At 42.7% G+C, this 19,496-nt stretch overlaps 1 protein-coding gene across 5 annotated transcripts in view; it reads right to left on the reverse strand.

Annotated features, from left to right (window-relative positions):
* The window catches only part of TEAD1 (TEA domain transcription factor 1), a 157,342-nt gene that overhangs the window by 43,550 nt on the left and 94,296 nt on the right, over positions 1 to 19,496 (reverse strand). For all 5 annotated transcript variants that reach the window (XM_027651159.1, XM_027651157.1, XM_027651158.1 and 2 more), the window contains one exon: positions 2,625 to 2,689. In XM_027651159.1, the coding sequence (XP_027506960.1) occupies positions 2,625 to 2,689 (65 nt within the window). The remainder of the gene's footprint in view (positions 1 to 2,624; positions 2,690 to 19,496) is intronic.

Below are 19,496 nucleotides of genomic sequence, written 5' to 3' on the forward strand. Positions count from 1 at the left end.
CTCTGCTGTTAAAGATACCACATTCCCAGCCAGATACCAAGCTCTTAGCACTGAGGCTTAACAATACAGGTCATCACTGCAGTGACTTGATTAAGGAAAAAAAAAAAGAAAGAAAGAAAGAAAGAAAAAAAACATGTAACCCACCAGGTTGTGCATTCAGCTACAAGATAGAAGACACAGCTCACAGCTGGACGCAGCCCATGTGCTTTGGTACCGATCCCATCCATGCCCAGGCCCGGCGCTCTCGCACGGGGAGCCCACAGGATTTCTACCCCATCTGCTGTGGATGCAGATGCCCGCTCTGACCATTTGCCACTAGGCTTGAGACACTACTTGGCACCAAGAAAACTTTATCCATTATTTATTGTGCTCTGCAGCTCCAATGAGAAGACTCAGGCTGCATTTTGACTCCACTGAAATGCTTTAAATTCTGGCACAAACAATAAAATACTGGCACAACACAGGTCCCTGAACAAGTGCTGGCTTCCTCTGTAATCTCAGCATCAAGTCTGCCCACATAACACCCATGTAAGTGGGGACCAGTAACTTGACATCAGCTTGAGTGATGCCCAGGTTTGGACCGTGGCCATCACACTTTGTTTAGAAATTTGTGTAAACCCAGACCTGCACTAGACCAGTTATTGTACAGAAGTTGTTGTCTGTGCACTGTAGGGTCTGGGAACAAAAATTCACATTCCTGTTTACCCAGGGACATACTGAAATTCATGCTATTGCTGATGAGGGTTTAATGATACTGCCCAGCATCACTCAGTAGTGCTCAGCATCCTACAGCCTTCTGTGTGAAGGTTTAAAACCTGCAGTGACAGTAAAAAGCACTAAAGGGAAATCTCTTGTTCTTGTTTGACCCAGGACATACCATATCAGCTGGTGCTCATTTTTCCTAAGTTAGTTACAATTCCTGTCTGGGAAAGAACAAAGCAAAAGAAAAGGAGAAACAATGCTTTCCTCCCTCTGTAAGACTGTTCCATGACAATAGTATCAAAAAGCCTGTATTTTGGTAGGGAAGAGGATAGTAATGGATCAATGCCCACAGTCCCTGAAGGCCACCTTCAGAGACTTCTTTGAGAAGCAGCTCAGGAACCAGCTTGCAATAATTCAGAGTTATACTGCTGCTTACTAAGCAATTTTGTAGTCCAGCACATAGACCAAGTTTTCACACATGTCCATTTGTTTTGCTCTCAGTGGAGTATTAGCGATGTTAAAGGTTATACAAGAAGCACAATCGTAACATTTAATTGCTCAGTTAAAACTCCAAAGTAACGACAAAAAAACTTTTCTAAACAGTCAGTCTAAAGTGATTTATGAATCCCTATAGAAGGAGGTACAAGTATGGAGGCAGACATCACCACATGTAAGCCATCACAACCCCCTTGGTTTCTCGGCACATGCTGGCCAAGGATCAGGCTCCAAGGTCTGCATTTTGACTGCTGATGCAACTTTACGATCCCAGCACAACCCCCAACTTTCGGAGCTTGCACGGGCATGGCAGGCAGAGCTTGGGACTCGGTCTTTTCTTTCAGATTTCTTTGCCAATCTTTGGTTTGTTCCTTTTCCACATGTTGCAGTTTCTCTCCTTTCTCATGCCATTTTTTCATCCCTCATACACATGTTTTTCTTCCTAACCGACAAGGGACACCACAGGGCAAACCAGCACCCAAAGTGCCTTAAGTCCGAGTGCTGGCAGCAGAGTCTGCTGACTCAGAGTCACCTTTCCCTGCACTACAGAACAGGTACATCATGCAGGTGTGCAAGCCCCCGCCGTCCCCTTTGTCACACACGTTGATGGGAGGTGAAATCTTGCACCTGGCGTTAGAGGAAGCGAGGGGACTCTGCAATTTGTGAGGCGTTTTTAGACAGCGCAAGGGTTTAGTAACCAGTGCATAAACTACACGGAGCGTGTGCCTTCTGCGAGGCTGCTGATCGCCATGAATATTACAAATTAAGGGATTTAGTCACATGAGGTGAATTAATGGTTATCTGATAATCGTCTGAAAAAAATTTTAAGACTGGTTTGAGGTTTATTCTGTCTCTTTGATGAATGAAATCTTACCGTGGTCACAGACCAGGAGCCTGAAGGCTCTTTGGGGACCTTTTTTATTATTTTTTCATTCTGTGGCAACTAACTGGCCATGAGCTGACAGCATGATTATGATCAGTTCTGTTAGATCATTTTTATTTATTTACCTCTCATATCCAAGAATCATGATTTCTATTATATTAGCAAGTTCTCTTGACTTTTAAGAAGTTCCATTATTCACCACCTCAAAATAATCATTATATTCTGTAGTTATACTATATTATAGAGAAATAAGGCATAATGCTTTATGCTTTTGCTTCAACTTCTGAATTTTTTTTCCCCAAATACAGGGGAATAACAGGTTCATGTACACATAGACTAATAAAAAATTCATCCTCAAACCACCCCTGAAATGATGATGCACAACCCCAGAGTTTTAAATATTCTCTAAACAGCATGTATTTAATCTGAACAGTGAAGTCAATACATCATCTCATCAGAGCTGAAGCACAGACAGCCACTGCAGCCAAAAATGCTATGTTTTGTCATTCACTGACATGCATACTTCCCCACTGGGTTATTTTACCTGCTTCCTGGTCCGTGTCTTCCCTGTTCTAAGTTTGATGTATCTGGCTATCAATTCATTCCTACCTGAAACAAAGAAAAATTCATGATAAGGGACAAGCAGCATCACATCCACAAATACCATCAAAATAACACATTTTAACATATGACCTGCGTGCAGATGAGGTTAATGGTTTTTTTTTTACACATGCTCCATTTTTCCTTTGCAAAAAATTTATCAGTATTTCTCATTGTTCACCAGTATTTCTCTTCCATCTCCTTGACAGGCATTGTAAGTGCCACAGGAACTGTACAGAGGGTTATGAGTTCAGTGTTTCCCCACCGAAGTCCTGCAGCTGTTTGCAGGCAGAGAGGCACCTTCTTGGCCAGTAGTGGAGCACAGGATGATCTCTCACTGGAGAACCTCCCATGCTGGGGGCTCACACAAGGTCTGGGCCCCTCTGGTTTTGCTTCCAACTGCTCTGGGTGGTGTTTGCCCCCCTGGCCCACCTGGACCCCTGTTGGGAGGAGCAGCTGCTCTTGAGAGGGTCATGTGCCACCCAAGCCAAAGAACCAATCACCCAGATGCTACAGCTTTTCTCCATGTTTTATTTCTACATGAAGGACAGCAGAATCTGCCCTTCCTGCCAGGAAGCACTCTGCCTCCTCCAGTGACAGAAACCACTGTCCCAGTTCAGCAGGTTATCAATCACACCCTTAACTCCACACACAAGACTAGTGGCCCTGCGAAGTTCTTGTGGCAGTGGGGCCAATCAACACCGTGGTTTGTTATTCAGGGCTCTATTTCTCTTGGAAATGTAAAGTATTTCCAAGTCTCTAAAACAACTGTTTGACTCTTCTTCAGTCACACATTATGCTACCTAATGCAAACTAACATTTTCTTTCCAAATAACTTCCTTCCTAAATATTGCTGACATGGAAGATAACACAAGTTTTATGTAGTGCCCTGTTTATTTTCACTGCATATTATGTTACTTCTCCATGAGCTGTAATAACTTAAATATACTTGTTCAACAAGTCCTAAGTTACAGAGCTATTTGCATTCAGCACAGGGGATAAGTAGCTCGTGCGTAGAAAATGAGAAAACTGATTTAGCAGCAAGCTGAAAATGGGGAGGTTAAGAAAATAACTTGTCACCCACCAAGTTATTTTAAAGTGGATGAATACGTAACTGGGGAATGCAGAAGATTATTGTCAGCCAGAGTTTCAACCTCTTCCAGTTTGATGCTGTGGGGGAGAGATGGGGAAGTTTTGAAGTAGCCTGCCTATATCTGAAGGGCATTTGATTGACTAAAAGTCTGAACACGTTTAGTCAAACTAAAAAATTTTGCTTTTCCTTCTGTCTCCCCCTTTAAGCCTTATTTTACAACCCTTGTATCAAATGTCTCATCGTTCCTGTCTCCTTCATGTTTGCTAAATGGGTACTAGAACATGAAATATCAACATGTTTCAGAGTGGAGCTGTGTTTTCTCCAATTCCCATTTTGGTTTAGTCTGGACTGTGTGCCACGTTTCCCACAACGTGCCACTGTAGTGGGGATGTGAAGTTTGTAACTTCAGCAGGTCTCTTCAGGACAAACTTCAAGATGTAAATTTTGCGTGAGCAAACAGTTACACAAACCAGCAACATTTCTGCACACAAATGAGGGATTTCCGTATGCAAACAGAGGAGCAGCTAGTTACCTGATTTCATGCAAAGACCTTGTCTTTAGACTGAACAGAAGTTCTGCAGCCTCTTGTGCTCACAAGATACTTGCCATCTGCAGTAAACAAGTGCCTTTGTGTTTACGGGTTGAAACCAGGGAATATTCATCCTCTGTATCTCTCTAGTCTCATGTTCTTTCTCATAATTCAGACAATATCCTGCAAGAGCCCTCTCCGACCCGGTGAGATTCAGGGATCACCACATTCCTGCAATCACCACTGTGACAGGTGGTATGAACATTTTCGTATTTCTAAATGCACATTTTGATTTAGCTGGGGAGTGCCCCCCCTCCAGAAAGTACCTGCTTTGCACATGTTCAAGTACATTAATACCCAGGGTGTTTTTTGTTGTCAGGTTGTCCTTATCAGCAGCTGGTGACTCTGTAAGGTCAATGACAAGATGTAAAGGATGCACTGCCATCTCTTGTCCCTCCGACTGTGCTGAAGATGTTTCAAACACATGGGCACAGCACAGGTCACTCCACCCACCTCTGGCCCATTAAGGCAGCCCCATGCAGCCCTTGGCCACAGCTGAGGTTTCTCAGTTTTCTTCCCAGTCAAGAGACTTCAAAATTTACTGTTAAAGGAAAGCTCAGGTTCCCAGGCAGCCCCTTGACAGGAAAAGCAGTTTCATAAAAAACCTGAAGCACTGAAAGTCTAGACTGTATTATTCAAAATACCAGTCAAGTTCTGTCTCTGGTTGAGCCCCTGTCCATCTATGAAGTGCTCTGGTATGAATCAAGGTTGGGAGGGGGGATACTCTCTGGCCACTATCTAGCCCAGCAGGGGTGTGACAAACAAGATTGTGGTTTAGCCAAGCGATCACTTCCCTTAAGGTGAAGGCTAGCCAGAGCCTACCTCCAGAAGAATCAACAGGGTGGAATAAGTTGCTTTAACTTGCAGGGAGGAGGAACTCTAAGAGGAACCACAAAAAGTGGCCAAGACAAAAGCCTTACATACGTTTCTCTTACTGTCATGTTTTCAACACAGCAAGGAAACATGTCAGGTTTAGGCAGAGCAGGAGACACCAAAGCCTCATGAGGCTCACTGAACACCTTCTGCCCAGCCACAATGATCTGAAAAGACATAAATTCTTTCTTGGACTACCAAAAGCCATAAATACAAACATAAGCACCGCCTGACACATGCAAGATAGATGCCCCCAAATAAAAGTTTACAACCTTAATGCTATCTACCAAACACTGGAGTTCTTCTTTACCAATCCTTACAGATACTAACAGAAATGATCTTATCTCCAGATCAACTAAAGCCCAAACAGGACTTTAAAGAAAGAAACACTTAATAATTCTAAAAGCACCCTTTCCTGTTCTTGGGAATGAGAAGAGACTGAAACAAAAGGAGGCTCAAAGAACTTCTTTAACTGGCCATTAGAAACCTTAGGGTGAAAAATTAATTAATAAATAAATCATTAATAAATAGATCTGTTCTCTCTATGAAGATCTCAGCTGTGGAAACACTTTCCATACACACTCTCCTGCTCTCTCCTTGTCATATATATCAGGGAAATTGCCTGGCAGAAGAGAAGAGGTCAGGTTTATGAACTGTAAATGTTCATCTCCTTCTTCTTGTCATTTGCTGTGACAGTCTCGTACTTTGAATGTTTTGATTCAGGTATCAGACAGAGGCATGGGGAGGTGCCTGGTCAGATAAAACATCTTCACAGCACAGGAATCTTTTCGAAGGATCTTGAAAAGATCAGGAGAGGACCACAACAAATATTTTACATAAGCTGCTTCCTGGGGTTTGCTTTTTCCCCTTTTAATTCAGGCTTTATCTGTCATGTCCTTCTGCACTGTCAGTGCAATTGCAAACTGTAATTCTCCCTGGACTGATGCTGAGGGAGAGGCATTTTACACAACAGAACATCTTTTTTAATCATGGTATGGAGTAAAAAGGGAGTTCAGCTAGAAAACAGTGCAGATGCTAAAACCCTGTTTTGTGGAGAGCCGGAGCCTCACCCCGGCCCCTCTGGGGGAACAGCCCAGTCTCCTGAGCAGCCCTGCTCCTGCCAAGCAGTGGGACACAGGCTCCCTCCACCTTCCCTAACTACTGCCCCATCCCTGAGTGCCATCACCCTAAACAGGGGAGGGTGTGCTAATCCCAGACATCTCTCAGGCAGCACGGAGGGCTGACATTTCTGCTCTTCTTGTTCAAAATAAGTAGAAGCAGCTGCAAAGTGGGGAGACTCCCACCCGCCTCTCCCCGGGGGAGGCAGTTGTTGCTCTAACAGAGGGCCCTTGTGCAGGGAGCCTCCTCTACTCATTTTATTTTCAAGAACAGCCTAAGGCAGCCAAGCATCAGCCCCCACGAAGGTCTTCACGAGGGTTCTCACCCAGCACGAGCAAGGCCCACAAAGGTGAAAATCAACCCCGACTGAGAAAGTCGTAACTGGTAACCCCTTCATGGGCCAAAAATGGCACTAGCACCTCTGCACAGGAGCCACCAGACCACCACAGACAGCTCTATCAGGACCTACACGAGCTGGGGACGTGCCCCCAGCCACACCATGTCCCTTTTCCTGGGCCACAGGCATCACTGCTCAAACGCAGTCCCCTCCAGCAGCAGGGTAGTGAAGACGCTGCATCACGTCCCTGTGCAGCCGCGTGGCGGGCGGGAGCCTTTATTTAGAACATTAATGACACAAATTAAACCTCCACCCTCCCAGCTCCCAGTAATAGGCACCATCCGAATGTGATAAAAATAGGCAAGTGCGGGAAATAAAGCCGGTTAGCGACTTGAAAATGAACAGCTAATTTCAAAAAAAGTTTTCATACTCAGCGAAATAATTCAAGCAATGGTCAAGTAGAAAAGCCTATTCTTTTCACATAATGGTGTATGCTATGAATTTCTCCAAATTCTACAAGACTGTGGCTCGAAACAAGTATTTCACATCCTGACCGCAAAGACCTGCACAGCCATTTCATCTCCCAAATCATTCCCACAGCCATGTTTTCACCATAGCAAATCTTTTTCCAGCTAGTTTTGGTAAACTCCACTTCTGGGCACCTCTGCTTGGAGATGCTACAAGGACCTGGTGATCGTTAAGTGCGGCACATGTGCCTCTGGGCCAAATTTGGAGAGCTAACAGGAATTTTGTTGGATGAGGGAGCAGGCTTGTGAGTGCTGGGAGAGTCCCTGTGAGCGCCACCTAGATCTTTGTCTGGCTGCTGAGCACAGGTTGGATCCAGATCCCACCCCAGGCTGTGGGTGTCTGTGCATGGACACTGCCAGCAGGGATGTGCTGGTTTGAACATTTTCCTCATCAGAAAGTGGGCACAGGGCCCTTGGGTGGTGGGGCTCGCAGCCCGTGGAGGAAATGCCTCCACAAAGTCATGGTGCTCAACCCCAGCACTCTTCGGTTCCGTTCTGCCGGCAGAATATCCGGCTTTGGGAGATCTCGCCTAAAATTCGCCGGTGCCGCTTTCCGAAGACGCCTTATAGCTAAATTGGCTAACAAAAAGCCTCTTGTAGATAAAAGAGCTCTGCAAGTCAACAACTGGCTAAGCAGTTTAAACCTCTAAGTAAGGCATCCTCTATTTAAACGTTATGGGCAAATCTAATTTAAGCTTTTAAAAATATTATGGGCAGGTGTTTAAGTCGCGGGCACACTGGGGCTGTGCGCGGGGCCGGGAGGGGGCTGGGCGCCGCTTCCCAGGCGGGCAGCATTTTGTTCAGCCAAGCTTTCTGCAGAAGGGGCCACGTGACAGAGGCCAAATAAACAGCATCTGGGGATTTTCAATTACAGACCTTCACCCAGCATGCCTGCACTGTAATCTCTACCAGATGAGGCTCAGGCCTCACTATTTTCAATAATTCACACACTGTGTACACATAACATGACAATAAGGGCATTCATGCAACCGCCTGATTCGCACATCAAAGCTCCCAAATGGCCAGCTGTAAGCATGCTTACTGCTGAATAATTCATTCTTTTCACAGGCTTGAAAAAACGCTCAGCGGGAGTTGGCAAGCTTGTGTTCTTTCCTGTGTGGTATGCTAAACTCAAATTTTGAAAGAGGTACAGCCCCACTAAAAAGAGTCAGAGATACAACTATTTAAATGTGCATTTGCGAGCTTTCGGATGGCTGCTCACAGGAAAAAAAACAAAAAAAGAAAACAAAAAGAGAAAAAAAAAGAAGCACTACGTTTCCAAGTGGGTAGCAGAGATAAGATGAAATAACCTACATGTCTTCTGAGGCAAGTGGTTAATAGAAATAAAATTATAAAAAAATGTTTTCTGGCTAGTAAAATATTTTGTACACATATTATTCCTGGATAAATATCTTAGATATACCAGGCACATAACAGTCAACAAGTTCAACAGACTTGAAATTTCCTCATACTTAGCATAAATTTTCTACTAGATGGCAAAGAGGGTTTTATTTAAGGCTAACACACATGAAAAAGGCAAACACAGAAACACCAGAGCTTATTCTGTAACTCCTATTTACTGTTCTCACAGATACAGGTTGAATACTAATTTCTAGATGATATTTTAACAACTTCAAATTTGCAGCTGTGTCTCTGAACATTTAGCTTGCAACCAGTGAGTGTTCCAGATTTTGTAATACTTTGACTTAACACAACGGAAGCATCATTTCTTTAAAAGGAAAAAAAAAAAAAGGAGGGGAAGAAAAAAGAAGGGTCTGACTCATAATATCAAGTTTTCTTGACTTAACACAACGGAAGCATCATTTCTTTAAAAGGAAAAAAAAAAAAAGGAGGGGAAGAAAAAAGAAGGGTCTGACTCATAATATCAAGTTTTCTTGACTGTCAATCAATGCCCGAACCAGCAGGATCAACTAGTCATGACCTCTCCTTATAGCAAACACATGCTGCTTACCAGCTGTGGACTGTGTTTTTTACATCCTTTTCTCTATCATTCAGAACAGCTTCCTCCTAATCACAATAATCCCAAAAGTGCTAAAACATATCAATCGTCCTTTAAGCCCTGCCTACAAAAGGCCAGCCGTCCGGCCTTTATGGGCTTGTCCAACAGCAGCTGATACTTCATTCAACTACAAATCCAATTTAGCAGTTACAAGAGGTTTAGCATCACTGGAAAAATATTGGTGTTGATCCTGCACTCTTAAGTCAGCAAATATTCCTTTGCCATATTGTTTAGCTTTTTCTGCCATATTTACACTTCTGCTGGATTTCCCTGAGTGACTTCAACAACAGCATTTAACCTCTGAACTGGTAATATTTACAGTTGATCAAACAGTGATTTTTAAAATATGTTTACCACAATTACAGAAACATAAGCCTATTTGTATTCCAACTGTTACAATTCTGAAAGAAAAAAAAAAACCAACAAAACAAACACAGTCATTTCACTCAAAACCATAGAGCACGCTTTATGTACTGGTTATGCAGGATGCTATTTATTATGGCCCTTCGGGCAAGTTCATGGCAATTCTTTCACTTATGTATTTTTAATTGCCCAGTGAGCCAATGCAAACACTCCCTTGATCCCCCTTCACTTTTTTTTTTCCTTTTTGTTTTTCCCCTCTTTAAGCAGCAGTATGTGTAATTCTTAAAGTAAAGAGGGGAGACCCTATCTAAGGAATTTACCACTTCCTGGCCCGAATCTGCCAATCTGTGGGAACACTCAGTTTAAGCAGCCTTAGATAATGGGAATATAAGGCAGGAGATTTCTTTGCTGGTCCTGTGGGAGAGAATGGGAGCTGCTTTTCATTTGCTTTGTAGAGAAAATAACCAGTCTCAAATCTGCATCAAGCACAGGATCTCCATCCCTCTGCTCAGGGCACCTGTCAGAGGACTGGGGCCACGCAGCTCACCCACATCCAAGGACACAGGCAGGTCCCACAGTCCCCAGGGAACAGGGTGGGGGCAAAATATTCACCCAGTGCCTTAGACCTGTTGGAGCTTGTTGCTGCACTGAGTCCTTTGGGAGCCAAGGGCCTGGCTATGCATTTAGGTAGGGACTATGCATGGAAGTGGCCGTGCAAGGGCAGGACCTCAAGGAGACAAAGACTTCAGGGTTCCTAAAATGGGCTTTAAGGGCTGCCCCAGTGTTTGCGCGCGCACACACACACACACACACACACACACACACACACACACACAGAATTACAATAAGCCACTTAAATATTATTATACACAAATTAACTGCTTGCAAAGTATACCATAACTGGGTTGCCTGAGAGGAGAGGGAAAAGAAAAGATCCCAGAAACAAAATAACTGATACAATCCCTTCGGATGCTAATGAGCAAACAATTGCAGTGACTCACTGAAGTTATATCATGATGATACTTCCAAAGAAAAGAACTTTCTGTGTATTGTATTAAAACCAACAACAATAAAATGGTCCCAGATTGAAGCAAGACCACAATTTAATTTACACAGCAAAAGGGAAATGACCTAATAGTAGCACAGAAAGATATTCTGCTCATGTCAAGTCTTAACCTTTTAGTTTTTATCCCAGCTTCAGTTTTAGAGAAAACAATGAAAAAGACTCATAGACACATCTGGTTCAAAAGTCTTCATTGACATTAATGCAATGCATTGGATTCTGTTTGGCAGGTCTTCATACTGGGAAATATTCCACATAAGCAATGTTTATTAATTTCCTTCTTCTGAGTTTTTAAAAACACAGACAGAACATATTTCAAAAAGAGAGAAGTGATCCAGAGAGCTCTCTGAATATTCATTAATTAATATTTTGTCAGTGTTGGTTGTCTCAACAAAAGAAGGTTTTACAATTTACTCTAAGCCCCATTTAATTAAAATTTAAATGTTACAAAAATACATGGATTTTTTTTGCCCCTAGTAATTATTTTCTACTTATTATAAATTGTACTTTACTGCAACAAAAAACACATTTCAAAACAAGCAGTGATTTTTAGGCTTCAGAATATACAAAGAAATCCCCACAGGGAAAAAAAATCCCCAAACTTGACCTTTGCCATCTCTCTGGATCAGCTACAGATGTTTAGCAGATTATACAAAAACCTAGATGTCCTTAATCTGACATTCTGGGTTTTTTTCCCCTGCTATGATAGGAACTCTTAGTAACCTATCTGCGAAGACCCCGTGCAAATTCCACGCAAATTCCGTGTTGTTTTCCGAGGTAGTTGTAATTTTTCAGTGACATGAGCAGTTTAGAAGGGAGCAGACTCTTGCCCAACGCTACTGACAAAAAGTCTGATTTGGACAGGAATCCTTCAAATACACAGACAATGGGCTGGCTGACCTGTCATGCATGATGGATGAGTTAAGGGGATTAAAACCAATATTTGCATTAGAATAGATAAAAATTAGCAAAATAGCATTTCTCAGTAGGTGGCTTCAGTTCTGTTCCTTCTCTTAGGCAAAATGAAGTTCATTTTTAAAGGAATTACAATTGTTTAAGTAACGCCTATTTGCAGAGGAGAAATTCTGGATGCTGGTTTGCTTTCTATTGTTTATTCTTTAAGAAATACACTTTAACTATCATAACAGTATCCTTTTCTCCCCATGTTTATTATTAAAGCATTACACAACCACAATGTTCTAACCACTATAAACTCTATGTATACCTTAATGCTCATATGTTTCTAAGCTGCATATGCCCCCAAAAAAGTGGTCTGAGTTCAGAGAGAGATGATCAAAAAGACCAAAAAATTACATTAAATTGTGTATTGATGCTTCACTGAGGTTCTGAGTACAAGCCTGTGACTCAGGAACTGTAAAAGGCAGATGCTTGAATCACAGCATGTTTCTTTTGACTAGATTCATATTGCACACAGTGATGGTACTTAAAAGACTCGGAGATGGCTGCACAAAGTAACGTAATGAAAGACTCCCCTAACAGAATAGCATTATATTGTTTATACAATATATCTCTGAAAGGAATCTGTATGAACAAATCAGTGCACACAAGCAGGCAAACAGATGTAGAAACTCCAGAAACATCCATGGACCATTTCCCCTCACTCCTGCTGAGAGCAACCAAGATTCGTCTGTCTGTCAGACAAGAGTTGTAAAAGTCGTGGAGGTCCCGCTCTTTGCAAGGCTCGCACATCCAATGCAGCCTCCAGAAAATCCAGCACCTTTCAAAACACGTGTGTGTACTGCCAAACACGTTACTGAACTCCACGACCTGCCATCAGACCAGTGAGATGTTGCACTGTGCCCTATAGCAGCACGAGCAGAAAGCAAAGCTGAGGCATTAAGGAGGTAGATTTCTCCCACTGATGACATTACCAACAGGAAAAGCTGTGACATGATTTCTCAACTCAGCATTTACTATAACAAGATTTTAAGAGAGCAGGTCACTTCTCTCGCTCAGTGATGGGGGTTCTGGCCAGATCCAGAGGTTGTCTAAAACAGGTCAGTGCCAGAGCCTGCAGTCAGGGATGGCGCCACAAGGGTCCCACCACAAGGATACCAGAGAGGGTGTACGCATCCACAGGCAAGGGAGGACCTGGTGAGCTGCCTTCATTTTCAGTTCTACAGACCCTGCACCGGCATTTCATACAACTCTTTGCAAAAACTGTTTGTTTAGCTTATGAATTATTTGGTGTCCCATGCGGTTAAGATGTTTTATTTTCACAGCAGGTCCAAAGAGGTATTTAAATTTGCATTATGTCCAGAATATTTGGACTTGGTTTGTGTTACATGACAGCTTCTAACACCAGATGGGCCAAGAAGAGAAACGTTTGACCGGCATATGAAAGAGTTTGGGATACATCCAACACTAACCTTGGTTTCCAAGTTATTTCACAAGCACAAAGTAACATTTTGTGGAGATTTTATAGCTAACAATATCATTCTAGCTACAGTACAATAAATATTTTGCTCCAATTATGAACCCACAAGAGAGGCCCACAACATACTTGGGCTACAGGGTGATTTCTTGCAAACCCAGTCTCAAAATGTTTAAAATTGAGATTCCTTTAACTCTTTTTTCAGCCTAAAGAAAGACCTGTCCATATTTCCAGTTGTGATATGAACCTGTCTAGATCAGCTGCCCATTCCTGCCTCCCTGCAGATCCTGTCTGTGTCACTGATGTTCGAGCTGAAGTGAAGGAAAACAATATTCCTGCACTTCTGGAGGATCTCCAAGATACCCGTCCAAGGGGAGGAAGAGAAACCTTAATGTCATCATAAACTCAGGTATGAGAACACCACATGCTGTTAAAGAACAGAACACACCACCGCTTATTTTGAAGCTTGGATAAGGATACAGCAATGAAGAGCCGAGTAATCAAATATTGCTGCACCATAATGTATTTTGTTTAAATTTTGGAAGTGCTCCTCATAACCTACCCATTTATCAGAGTGAAAAATGCCTGACTGGCTCTCCCTGCCCCTCTGCCCCAGGCTTCATGGCCTCCAGCATCCCACAGTACATCCTAAGAAATACCATGCCACTGATTTCATTATCATTGAAAACACCCATTTGTGCCTTTCAAAATCTGCAGGATTATCTTGGAGAATCATAAGAAAATTTTGCTTTGTGTATCCGCCAAATACATTAGAGCCCTAACATTTGTAATTTTGTTATAAATCATTTTAGTTAAAGTGGTTGCTTTGGATGATGGGAGGGCTCTGTAAAGAAAAAATAATTTAAGGGGTAGGACATGCCAGAGAACCAAAAGAAAATTACAGTTATTTATAATCTTTTTACCACTTATTTGTTTCTGTAGTAAATCACTACTTCCTTTTGCTTCCAAGCTCATGGTTATACTTTACATAACATTTATCTAAAAAGTGTAAATTTGGAAACCTTTTCTTTGTTTGTTTTGGATAAATGAGTAATGGAGTGCAAACACAGTTTCACACGTAATTCTTAATCCCACTTTCTTTAGGCCTGGCGCAGTAGGAGAGAAACTTTGCACTCGGGTTGCTTTGTGCCTGAGTACTGTTGACATGAGACTGGGAGAGGAGACTGGGCTTCCAGCTGCAGCTCTGTCGAGTCCCTGTGCTCCCTTCACAGTTTTGCCTGTTATAGATGTCAGTCCTCTAAATATCCCAGATTCATGAAAGGTGCTTCCTCTCCACCCACATCCATGCCATGGTTATCATATGGAGCAGACCCCGTCACCCGTGGCTTCTAGTCCTGACAGCAACAACAGACATTTCACAAGGAGCAGAAGGACTTGGCCTCTCAGTTCCAACATGGAATCACAGATTCACTAAGGCTGGAAAAGATCTCCAAGATCATTGACTCCAACCATCAACCCAGCACCACCGTGTTCACCACTAAACCATGTCTCCAAAGTGCCACATTCATGTGCCTTTTGAACACTTCCAGGGGCTGAGGGCTCAGGGTTGCTATTAGGACAAGGATGTGGGGACATGTCCCCCACAGTAACACCACCAGACCCATGATGGGTGCACAGGCAGGAGCTATGAGCACAGCAGCCTCATGCAGCAAAGGAGGAATGCTTAAATACACACATACCTGGAACTGCAGTCAACGTGGTTTACAGATTTCTGCCTCTACCAAGCTCTCCATTTGCTCATGTGACTTTATCATCTGTTCAGTCTAACCTGATGATTTGGCAATCAGTAGTCTACAGCGCATAAAATTATTTCATTTTTACTTTATGCACTTCTCTCTTCCTCCTTTTAATGTGCTCTCTCTCTCCCACTCTCTCCCTCTCTTCTTCGCCTCTCTCCACCCTTCCCAAACAGTAAGGGCAAGCAACAGCAATCCTTCCCCTTCCCTGGCTGTTTCCAGGATTACCCTCCATCCCATATTGGTTCATCTTTAAAGATCAGTAGCCTTCTGCCCAGCCCACAGCATACAGACTGTACCCAACTGAACATGCAGGCTGACCCACACACCACAGGAAGGCTGTTTTACAGGTGTTACTGCCTATTGGGTAAAATTCTGAACAGGACTCCTGCATCTTACTTCTGACTTGGCCAGTGGTTGGTTGGATGCACCTTGACGCATGGAGAACATCAGTTTGGAGTGAGGGAGTGGTCCTGAGCTTCACCGGTGTCAACTGAGACCGACAAATGAAAAAGGGGTTTCAAGTGTTAAAATACTCTGTAGTTGGTTTCAGCATTCTGACACTGGCATGAATTCAGATGCATCCCATGGCAAAAGGGTATTTCAGAGCAGTGGCAACGCACTCAGCATCCCTCTCCCTAATTCACAAGGTTCTGCTTGTGCAAGCACAGAAATAGCGATTTGGTGCATTGCTAAAGCACAGGCAGTGTACAGACTGCTACGCTGTACCTAAACTTTTGCCAACTCCACCTGGCACTAAATTTCTTAGTTTTACAAACCTCAAAGCACTCTACTATATTTTGATCTTTTTATGTTTTGGTCATAAAGGCATTTTCACTGAGGCAGCTGGCAACTCCAATCCGAAGCTGGTGATCACGCCAGTATCAATATTTTAGCACACACTACGTTTTTGCTATTAAAAGACAAAGAAATGGTCATTGGGTCAGCCAAAGAAACTCCATCTGACATCAGACTTAGCTATAGCACATGCACAAAGAGATTAAATTAGTGCTGCAGAGACTTATCAAGAGTGCTTGCAAGACGGACATCCCTTTCATCTTTTGTGAGACGCATATGAATATATCAGTACTCACCCTTCCAGACATTAAATTGAGCCATAGACTGCTTTTCCATAAGGACTGGTGGACTTAGTAGTGTTAGCTTAACGGTTGGATTCGATGATCTTAAGGATCTTTTCCAACCTAAATGATTGCATGATTCTATGACATAAGAACAAGAAGTAAAAATATACTTACTTACCTCAGAGGCTCACAAATGCTTATATGAAGCTATTAAAAAGCTGAGATTAAAAACAACACATTCATTTATAAGAAAACGAAAGGTGGTTTCTGGTCTGGCTGATGCAGTTATATGTTTTCTGTTGGGGGAAATTTACAGCCACATTATTGCTGTCAAGGAGGGGAGTGAGCCACAAGGATTTCCAGATGCCATGTGTGAAGTTTCTCATTTCCCCTACTATACTAAAGTACATTATCACCCAAATGCAAACAAGCTTTAAAAAGTATCTGTCATTAAAACATGTGTGGCCCCCTTGCCTGGACTTAAGAGATTTGGGTTTTTTTCTTTTCTTTTCCTTTCCTTTCTTTTTAAGCCAGATGGGGGAGAGTGCACTGCAGCACTCCACAGGGGCCTAGTACTGATCATACTCACGTTGACAGGAGTACTTTGGGCTGCACCCAAAGTGAGATGTACATGCTGCACCCTGTCAGTGAGAAACCTGGCTCTGCTGAACAGTAACATTTCACTTGTAGGAAGTCAGGCAAAGGAGTGGAAGAATTGCTGCCACGACACTTCTCAGAACAGCTATGAGTGCAAAAACAGACTTAAAAGGAAAAACATGTTCAAGTTTCTCCTGTACCTGTAAACCAAACTTGCCGCACCAGCAGGCAGCTGAGGGACCTGTCCTGTTGTATGGACACCAGTGGGTAGCTGGGAGAACTGCCTGAACAGGCACAAGAGACCACCCTCATATCCACAGAGATGGCAGCCCCATGCCAAAAGGACATTCAAAGGTCTTCTGCAAGCCTGAAGCAGAACGACCCCTCTCAGGGCTGCCAGGGATTGCTGCACGCTCAGGCGTGAGGCTCCGAAGTGGGAATAGGTGCAAACGAATGTCTTGCAGTCGGTCACCTTTCCAACTCTTACTAGCAGAATGGTAGAAGAATTAAAGCTAGAAAATCTTACAAGTGAACTGTTGTTCCCAACTGGATTTGTTTTTAAAAAAGGAAACACAGAATTTATGCAAAGGTCCAGCACGATGGTACTGAAAAGAAGACAGGGGTGGAACCATCAGAAGGCTGATGGTGTATAGTCCCCATGGATTTTTTTAATCAAAGCAGGTGTTTTGTTACATGATGTTAACTTGAATCTTTTGCTGAAGATGAGAACTAATTGGGAGATGTTGAGTCCAAAGCAGAGCTGACCCTTCTGTCTTACATCTGGAAACACATGGGCCACAAGATCCTGAGTGGGAGCAAGAAAAACAGTTTTGCTCAAAACACAGAATGAAACAGAAAGTCTGTTAAGGAAACAGGGCATGCCAGCATCCCCCACTGCAGCCAGAGAACTTCCCCACTTCCACAGGGCCACTGGCACAAAGTAGCATCCGTCTCTGAGGTAGTTTAGCAGAATGAAGGTTGAGGAGAGCCCCATTCCAACGCCAACCAAACTGATTGGACACCAGTTTTATGACATAAGCTTTTGTCCATTATTTCAAGAAAGAGTTTCCATGTCTTCAGTTCTTTCTTGCAGTCCTCCCAAAGGGGGTATATACAACATAAGCCTCAGCTATCAAAAGGACACTCTTAAAAGCACTAAAGTAAATCCCTGAAGCTACCTTAATCACATCAGACACTTGGCCTGAAGTTATGATATAGCATTTTCTGAAAGAAACATAGATCCAAGGAACAAAAATGGTCCCTCAGAAACTCTCATGCTCCAATTAATACCTTAGAAGAACAGAATTTCTGCTACAGCAACTGTGCAAATATTTGAAGACTCCAGTGCACAGCATGTATGTTTGATGAAACAGAAAACAGCCGACGCAAATATTTCAATAAATTTAAGATAAGTCATTATGGACAAATCCCCTTTCCATCTATACAGGGTTAATTATTGCCTTGCTGTAGCATGATGATGGAAGCTGAACTGCCTGAGACCTCATGGCACTCACTTCCAGCTAAAGAAACTTATCCACAGTGTCTTCCACACCTGTCAGTGCTTGACACTCCAGCCTTGTTAAAAAAACAAGTTCATACATCGAAAACAAAAGTGTCATTACAGTGCTTCTAAAACAATCATTCTGGCTTCTCCTTCATCTTTTCATTTCCACTAGATTAATTAAAGACTTCAATTAAAATGTAAGCCAATTTATCAAAGTTTTTAAAATTCAGTAACTCAGATCTTTCCATCCTAGTATTTATTCTCCATTGTAACATCTGCCACTCTGGCAGGCTTTTGTTTGCATCTTTTCCCATTCTTACCTGGACAAAGGGCTCTTTTTTATTCTCCAGATAAAAAAAAAGAAGTCAAGACATCAGACATTTCTATGTACATAAGTAAGATCATTCGAGAGTGAATATGAGCTAAACATACTCAGCAGCTCTGAAAATTAGATCACAGACTTCTATGCCTGAATTATTTGCTGATTCTATGACCACTGGAAATACTTTGACTTGCACATCCGAGAAAGTGAATCTCCACAGAAATCAGATCTCAGTCTGCTTTCTTTCTGTATATTCCCAAGTAAGACCTACTTGCCTGTCAAGAGAGAGGTGTAAATATGCAGATATTTGCACAGGGGAGGATGCAGTTGGCCAGGCAGGCACTCACTGTGCAGGGAGGCACGGAACCATGTTGGGGCAGGATCAAGGTCTCTCACTTGAAAATGCCTTTTCTTAGTCACTGCCTTTTCTGAAGAGCTGCTGACTCTCATTGCCTGCCCATAGCCCATCCTGCCAGCATTATCCCTTAAATTAAGAGTTGTCCTTGTGTTGCTGCCAAAAGTAATTTTGAACAAGTACTTCTGCAAGCAGCAGAACGAAGGAGCCCTGGTTTCTTGTGGCTCTCGGTCCTGACAATGAGCTTTTGCATGGATCCTGGTGCCCAGCCTCCTGAAGACTGTGCTCTGTCTGTCCCGAGCAAGATGCTCATAGGGTCTCTCTCCCATCTGCCTGCTTTCCTGTTTTGAAGGAGATGAAAAAGATGTTTCATACGATCATCACTTCTCCAGTTTAGTTAATAGTGAGTAAGGGATTTGCAGAAATGACTGAGGAGAACAGACAGGTAGACATTGGTGGACCACTTTGGAGCTGTGGACAAAAGAAAAATTCAAGAAAGAGAGTCCTGTTTCACTGTTGTATTCAAATCTGAATTTAGAGCTTAGCTGCTCATGGCATTTCAACATGATTGCAAAGTGTCATCTCAGCCATCTAGACCCTTAATCCCTGTAGTAAGCAGTAGAGATCACAGGAAAAGAACAACAGAGACCAAAGTGGATCAAGAAGTTTTCCTCTTCAAAAAGATTTCTAAACTTGTAGTTTCACAGCTTTGCTTGGACAGAGAACATAACAGAAACCTGAGATATGCTGGAGACATTAATGGACAAAAATAACAAATTCAATTCCAGATCCTATATCATCTTTTATATAGTTGGTGGTT

This window comes from Corapipo altera, unplaced genomic scaffold, assembly GCF_003945725.1.
Source record: "Corapipo altera isolate COAL_440 unplaced genomic scaffold, ASM394572v1 78, whole genome shotgun sequence".
NCBI classification, from domain to species: domain Eukaryota; kingdom Metazoa; phylum Chordata; class Aves; order Passeriformes; family Pipridae; genus Corapipo; species Corapipo altera.